Raw genomic sequence first — 8,300 nt, forward strand, 5'->3', positions numbered from 1 at the left:
CAAGCATCTTAACGAAAGGGGCTATAGTAATATTAAGGGACAGGCCTCTTGTACCTGTCAATTATGAAATTTCTGTATTCTGCTATGAGTGATGACAAGGTCTTGGCTAACATCCTGAGAATTGTAATATTTAAGCCTAGGGTGATAATAATGAGTAATCATCAGATGCCCTAAGTTAACAAACAATTAACACAGACTGTCATAGGAACTGTGGGAGAAGGCAACACAGCACTCACTTGAACAGCCCCCTGCCCCAATTAAGAACTTCACATTATCTGAGAATTCAGGGTTTACCAGGGGATGCATGTGTACATCTGAACCACTCATATATCATTCTCCTTTTATAACTTGCTTTTAAATGACTAAGAATATGGATGCTCATGTTTCTCTATCTCAATCTTCTACTCTCAAAGAGTTCACTATGAGTTGGATTTTAAAGAGATTTAAAATTCTCTTTCTTAAATCTACTGAATACCCCAAATAAGTGGGGGGGGGGCACCTTAAAGTTTTCTAGTTGCAAAATCCAAACACTGACTCACAGAGACCCTACAGAGTTTCCCCGAGGTGTAAATCTTCAGGGGAGCAGACCGCCTCAATTTTCTCCCTGGGAGAACTGGTGGGTTTGCAATCTGACACAGATGATCAGCCCAATGCATAAACCCCAACACTCGCAGGGCTCCTTTTTAAGGGAGAATCACTCAGGTATTTCCTTAGCCAGGATAGAAAAACGCAATTTTTTCTCTCCAAAAAGCCAGTTTTGATGCCAGAGAACAGTAAGAACTTTGTCTTCAAGGAATAACCTGAAGGTAACTCGGCATCTTAAGGGACTGACTCAGGACGGCACTGCCTGATGTTTATGGGCAGCTGTTTCCAGGATGTCATTAACTATTCTTTCAGAGAGTAATTTTTAGTAATTTGAATGTCAGTATAGGAAAAACAAAAAAAATCCTCCTTTGGAGTCACATCTAATAATATGGAACATAGCCAATACTTAACAATTTATCATTTGGGGGCTCAAATGTAATATCATTTTGGTAGTAACATTTTCTGGAAGGGACCACCGTGAGTAAAGAAATGAGAAGAGTCACCCTTGAACAAAGACAGATTCTCGTCATGTCCAGGAAGCGCTCACATAAAGATTTAAGTTCATCCACAACATGGACCAGCACTCAAAAAGGCCTTGGGAGTCTCCCATCAACAGCATCCTTCAAATTAGCCATCGTTGTCTGAGGGACTTTTTAAAAACATGCCTGTTTGTTGACTGGTTTAAAAACTAGCTTCTTAACCAAAACAAACTAACCTCTAAATTAGGTATTTAGCTGGAAAGTTTTCAAGGCTTTAGTAGCTAAACCAAATAGTCAATTGGAATTAGGAGTAGAATACTGTGCGCGCGCGCACACACACATACACACACACACACATCCATTCATTTCTATCAAGTTAACTTGTGCAAAACTCTGTCTAGCAGCTGCAAGGCGAGAAACGTGAAGAGAAACTGGAATACCAATCGGAAAGATCGCAGCACGGAAAGCCCCTCCACATTCGCTAGACTGAGTTCCATTAAACTGAGGGAGACGATGAACCCGTCAAAAATGTTCCAGCCCTCTTGGAAGTAATAGTAGGGATCCATGGCTATGAGTTTCAAGAACATTTCTGCTGTGAAAATTCCGGTGAAAACCTGCAGTAGGGGAGGCAGGGACGAGAGAGAAGCCTTGATTAGAACCTTGAGGAGCCCCGAGAGCCACCTTTGGTTAACTGTTCATCTGAGAACATCACTACCCAGCTGTCCCATCGCCATCGACGAAGGAACATTTCCTTGTTTTCCACGTGTGGGTTGTGGGAAGCAGAGAATGGGTAAAGAGCATGCACAGGTGAATCCATTATTCTCATATATTAAGAAGCCTGGCAGGCTGGGTTTCCGGGGTGGAGGGAGGCCTTCATCCATGTGAGCTGGAGGTGAGTCCCAATGACATTCTCATGATTAATATGGTTCCCCACGATAGCCTCCCATAATAGTGCCACCTTAAAGTCACCTCTTACAAGCACATGGCTGATTGCTATGTAGCCGGCAGCTCTTAACTAAAAGAGCAGGCTCTAGCTATTGCTCTCTAGACTCTGAAGAAAGGCACTCCCCCTTACCTGCCCTGGGCACTGGTGTTAGGTAACTCCTCTAATATACTCAGGGAGCTTTAGGGTGAGGGTACAGCACACTGTTATGTATGTGGTTACCTGTAATTAGGGGGACTTGCATCCCCACCGCCACTCCACCCCCCGTGCTTCCCGTGGGTATATAAGCCTTGGTTGGAAATATATTCTCTCTGCCTGGACCTGGCTCCTGAAGTCATGGTAGTCCTGGAGGTGAGCACTTGCGTGCCTTATCTTGTCTGATGTCTCTTAATTTACCCCTCAGTGACACAACCGCCCCTCAGACCCATTCGATTGTGGGGGAAGATACCCCACAGTGGGTTACTTTGTTACCAAGGTCACCCACTTCACTGTGTTCTAAGCAATGGTGACATCCTCACAGGGGACTCTTCTCAAAGGGTTAGTGTCCCCTGAATGGAATATGTGTACTTGAGAAGGTATCTTAAAAAGAAAAAAGTCACTTGCCATGTTATGCTATGGCTATTTAGAAAAATGTAGTGTTATTCCTGATTTGACTTATTACATGCAGTAGGGTTTTTTCCTTTTACATTCTAAAAGCAATAGACCATCACCCCAAATATAATATAGAAAATATACCTCAATCTATCTCACAAATTATTAAAATGTCGATGTATTCCTTTTAGGGCTTCCCAGAGGTTCACATATTTTGAAAGGTTATGAAACCACAGCTATCACATACTCTCATCATCTACCCACAGAGGTGCAGCTTTCCAAATTCCGTTTTCATGCCTGCATAAATCCCCATGCGCAGCCGATCCGGGATGTCTGTCTTCTTTTTGGAGAATTTGCTGCTTCCTCTGGGTTTTCCGATGGCAGTCAGTGATGCAATCAATGCCTTCAGATTGGCAGCGTATTGAATGCAAGGATGAGGTCTGTCACCTGCCTCCCTGTTTTCTACCTGCCTGAGCATCTGGTGTTTCCTGGTGCCTTCTGTAGTGTGCACTCAGAAAGCAAAGCCCCGTATATTCCAGTGCTGACAGGTCCAGCCCCCTCTTCCTGGACTCACCACGTGATTTTATAGTCCTACTGGATAGTGTCACGTTTGAGGAAAAGAGGGCTTTAGAGGCAATATTCTAAAACGGTTTTAATCAATTATTACTTGTGAGCAACTAGCTACATAGCTTAAAAACAAAAGGGCTTTAAGGAAAACTTTGAAAATAACAGTCTGAGGATGAAATTTAAAATAGTTTTAAAAAAACCCATAAAAATAGGTACTCTATGGAAATATACTGTAATATATAGCAACAATAAAACATATTTACTTGTTGGGAATCTACCAAAATGGATATAGTAGGCTCTGAGTATTTAGTGCTGACATACTTTCCTGGGGTTTACGGTTTTTCTAAATTGTAGGTGTAGTGTTCTAAAACAAAGGCAAAACAAACCCAAATCTCCAAATGGGCCCAGTGAAGCAAAACCTAAGTTCACATGCAAGCCAAGTCACAAACCGGGCTTCCCTCTGGGTGAGTTCAGGGTGCAGAGCAGGGCCGGCAACTCCAGTCCTGGACATGCCTTTCACTCTTGAGCTAACCCCTCAAAAGTCTCTCTACCTAGAAGGGCCAGCTTGCTTAATTCACAACAGATGGAACTGATTACCCCACTGGTTCCAGTGAACACACAGGAAGTGCTCCATAGGAAGCACTGGGTGACTGACATTGGAACACACACATGGTGAGAACCCGGGCTCCTAAGGAAAGTTGACCATGACAGCTATGTGGTGATGCCTGCCAATGAGACCAATGGCCGCCAGGCGCCTGGGAGGAACGGCCTACTAGCAGCGATCATCTACCATGCACCAAAAGTGCAACACAGGATGGATGCACTTTTATTATTTGGGTTGCAGGTCAAAATAAATTTGTAACTACTAGCTGTGTGAGGGAATTACTTTTTTAAAAATTGAGAAGAGAAGATTTCAACTTATCTTTGCGATACCACTCGTATGCGTCTCGAGGAGGAGAAAAAGAATTATAAGTACTGTATTAGCAATTATCCCTTCTTGTGAATGCCATCAAACATTCTCATAAGATTTTGTTCTCTGGAAGACTGAAATATATGGCAAGACATTTTCATGCTATGGATTGGAAGACATAACGTTGGCAAGATGTCAGCACTACCAAAGACAATCACTATCATAATTCCAACAGCCTTTTGTGGCAGAAATAGAAAATTCAATGTTTAAATTTATATAATACTGCAATGGGCCCTGCATGGCTAAAATGATCTTGAAAAATGATTCATATTTCCTGATTTCAGCTTCAGTAATCAAAACAGCATGGTACTTCTATAAGGATAGACATATGGACCTATGGACGAGAATTGAGAGTTCAGAAGTAAATCCATACAGTTAACGTCAGTTGATTTTTTTATAAGGGTGCCAAATCTATGCAATGGAGAAAGAATACTCTGTAATACAAGGTGCTGGGGCAACTAGATCTTTACATGCAAAAGAATGCAGTTAGTCCCATACCTCAGACCATATATGGAAATTAACTCAAAGTGGATCAACGACCTAATTATAAGAAATCATAAGGGTAAAGCTTTAAGACCTTGTTTTGACAACAGATTCTTGAGCACAATAAGAAAGGCCTAAGAAACAAAAGGAAAAGTAGATACATTGGACTTGATCAAAATTAAAACATAGAGATAAAAATACACCTAAAGAATGGAGACAATATTTGGTAATCGGAGATGTGATAACCTCCTGTCATCGAGCTGATTCTGGTGCACAGTGACCTTCACAGCAGAGCAGAACCCTCCTTAGGGTATCCGAGAAACACTCATCTTTCTCCTGCAGAGAGGCTAGTGGGTTTGAACTGCTGACCTTGAGATTAGCAGTCCGAAGCTTAACCCACAGTGTCACCAACATATGATCTCAACCAACCAAAGTCACTGCCATTGAGTCACAGCTGTTTAATATCTGGAGTATATGAGAACTATCACTCAAAAGCAAAAAGGCACAGCCCAATTACAAAATGGTCAATGAAGGATGTGAAGAGACACTTCTCCAAAGAGGATGTATAAATACAAATGACATCCCAATGAGATATCGCCTCACATCCACTAGGATGGTTATTATCAGAAGATCAAGAAAAATAATAAATGTTGGCAAGGATGGGGAGAAATCAGAATCCTTTATCTTGCTGGCAGGAAAAGTCTGGCGGTTCTGCAAAATGTTAAATGTAGAATACCTATGAGAGCTGGAAGCTGACAGGACTGGTCTGTTTTTTGGGGATCTTAGAAATTTTCGCCGTTAGCAAGGTAAGAGTCTTAGCTATCTTTTTGCCAGGTATTTTAAAGGAAAATATTTGAGTTTTCCTTCTCTAACAAGCTTTTGCCTTAAACAGGTTCCACCATATCACATGACTCAGCAATTCCACTCGTAGGGGGCGGGGAACTCAAACGGATACTTGCACACCAGCATTCCAGCGTAGGCGCATTCACAGCCACCAAATGAATGAGACAGCTTAAATGTCTTCCATCAACAAAGAACCGGACAGACAGCAAAGTGGTCTGAGGGAAGTCAGGTATTGCTATTAAGGTTCTAGCTCACACAAGGCTCCCAGCTCCAAACAAAGCTTGTGGACACAGGTCTGGGAGTCGCAGCGGGCTGCAGACAAGCTCTCTCAGCAACACCCAGGCTGAATCCTGCAGGGTGTCTTAAAAAAGACTCTAGGGATCCCCCACCAGCGAAATTCAAGGCAGAGGTCAGCTCAAAATTATGGTGACCTTGTGTTTTTTGGCGTCCAAAGGGGTCACCTTGACAGATACTTCTGCAGTATATGAGGGCCCAGGACGATCATGGGGGCTTATTCCGAAGGCAGTGGTGAGAAGACAGAAGACGGCTTCTGTGAGAACCAGTTAAGAGAGCTGCAGAGTGACTTATCCCATGAGGACAACGCATGCTCCTTCCTGAGGGCTGGGCTCTGAGAAACTCATTAGGAAACCTTACAGCCCTGATCGTGCGTGCCCCTGACCTCTCTGTGTTCCCAAGACTCAATAAACTTGTACAAGGAACATGGGGATGCCTGAACTGCCATTTGACGTGGGGCAAGGAGAAGAACGGAACGTTCTTCAGAGACTCCCAAAAGGAACAGGCAAGGTCACTGGGCTGGATTCTGAGCCATAGCAACCCTAGGCGGGAGGCCAGCTCGGTGTGGGCGTCTACGTGAAAAGGTGACCTCGGGAGAGTGTAAGCGAGTAAAGGGGCCAGCAATGTGGGGACGTGGCCTGGGGAGGGCATGTGGAGAGGTGGCCTAGTGAGGATGGCAGAACCACGCAGGGAGAGGGGGTTCAAGGAAGGGGGGGGCCTGGCCCTGGTTAAGCTACTTGCCAGGGAAGACCCTCCAGGGAGAAGAGAAGTCTAGCATAGGGAGTGTATGCCTTATGGGGTGAAGGGGGTGTCCGTATGAGACACACAGCCTGAAGGGGGAGTCCTGGTTGAGCGTGTCAGAGGCGGCCCGATGGGAAGCCAGGAGTGGGTGGGGATATGTTTGGTGGCCCAGCGTGGAGAGCCAGAGCCCGGACAAGGTCAGGAGGGCATTTATAGTGCAGAAGGCAGCCGTGAGTTGGTCAAGTAAGTGAATCGATTAGAAAACGTAGTTCCTCATTATTGGAGGAGGAAGGACGAGTGCAGAGAAGGAGAAAGCCAGAACGAATGCAGTGAGAGTCGCTTAGACTGGACATGACAGTGTGGATGCAAGGTTCCGTTCCCTCGCCCTCTCTCCTCTCAATGGACACAGCTCACGCTCTCCTGAGTGCTTGGGCGCAGCGACACCCCAACAGCAGTAAGCCGCCTAGTGACTCCTCATGACTCCTAAATGCCATTTTCCACTAAAAGAACCAGAACTTCTTGAGATGTGGCGAGTCACAGGCCAGGACAGGGAAAAAACAAACCCCGGTAGACGCAATGAGAAAAACAAAAGAGCTTCCCCGTGTATGTCGGAGAGGCAAGGTCTGAATCTAATTATGAGACGCTACCATAAAAACCCAAAGGGAAGGACGCTCTACAACATAACTTCAAAAGTGTCAAGGTCATGAAAGTCAAGGAAAGACCGGGGCATTCCTCCAGTCTGTACCCACAGAATGCAATGAGCAGTTTCAGAATGGCATTCTTTGTGAAGAACAAAACAAGGGAGGTGCTGTCAGCCACCCAAACAGACGAGTTTGAAAAATGTTTCCAAGAATGGAATCGCAGATTTGACAAATGTATTAAGTGTAATGGAGAGTACTTTGAAGGTGATAAGGTATTTTTGTGAAAAAAATACATAGCTTTGAAAAAAAATCCTGTTTTTTTTTGGGGGGGGTACCCTTTGAATGTACATCTTACCAATCATTTCCACAGAAGACCTCACCTCAGCTGGGGTCCAATTTTCAAGATGTGGGGAGAGGGAGAAGACCACATAACATTGTGCTAAGGTCACCCCACACCCACAGACACTTCTCCCAAAGTGACAAGACGACCTCTGGAAATGCAGGTCAAGATGGGGGGGCGGGGGGTGGAGCAGGTATGTCTTGGAGAGGCAATTACATTTCTGTTGGTAGGAAAACGGGGAGGAGCAACCGTTCATTGGGAAAAACACGCTTAACAATACTTCTATAGAACCAAGGGGAGAACATGCCTGGTACAATGTTCCTAACTGGACACTTTTGACCTGGCTTCTGTCCAGCACTTGCTGACCCAGGCCAAGGGACTGAGTGTGCTATAGATTAGGATTTTAGACTCTTTGAGGTACCCAACATCCTTCATAGGCCAAATTAGGACTCTGGGGGAACCCCACTAAGTGAACTGGGCTTTATCTCAAGCTTACCTGTAGCCCTTGGACGTAAGGCTGAAACTCCCTAGTGTGAGAAGAAGCGAATGACCACTGTCCCAAGAACTGGCGGTCTTTGGACTTTGGTTCTGATCTCTTGCCTTGAGGGTGCACAATGAATGGTGGGCCAGGACTACCATATACTTACGATTTTAATGCCCTCCTTGCTTTATTATGACATGTATTATCTGATAGGCATGGTTCAGTGCCTGCTCAATGAATATTATTGAAAGTTTGCCTTATCACCAACCCCCCAGTATTTGTGTAATAATATCCAGTCACTTAAGAGTTAAGTCTAATCAAGCTCAGAAGCAACAAAGCCCA

General features: G+C 44.5%; 1 protein-coding gene across 4 annotated transcripts in view; it reads right to left on the minus strand.

The window, feature by feature from the left end:
• Positions 1-8,300, minus strand: part of SCN8A (sodium voltage-gated channel alpha subunit 8) — a 172,543-nt gene that overhangs the window by 55,856 nt on the left and 108,387 nt on the right. For all 4 annotated transcript variants that reach the window (XM_030884781.2, XM_030884780.2, XM_004711370.2 and 1 more), the window contains exon 14: positions 1,505-1,678. In XM_030884781.2, coding sequence (XP_030740641.1) covers positions 1,505-1,678 — 174 coding nt within the window. The remainder of the gene's footprint in view (positions 1-1,504; positions 1,679-8,300) is intronic.

Source organism: Echinops telfairi, unplaced genomic scaffold (assembly GCF_000313985.2).
Source record: "Echinops telfairi isolate 266 unplaced genomic scaffold, ASM31398v2 ScPeMD7_12;HRSCAF=54, whole genome shotgun sequence".
In the NCBI taxonomy this organism is placed as follows: domain Eukaryota; kingdom Metazoa; phylum Chordata; class Mammalia; order Afrosoricida; family Tenrecidae; genus Echinops; species Echinops telfairi.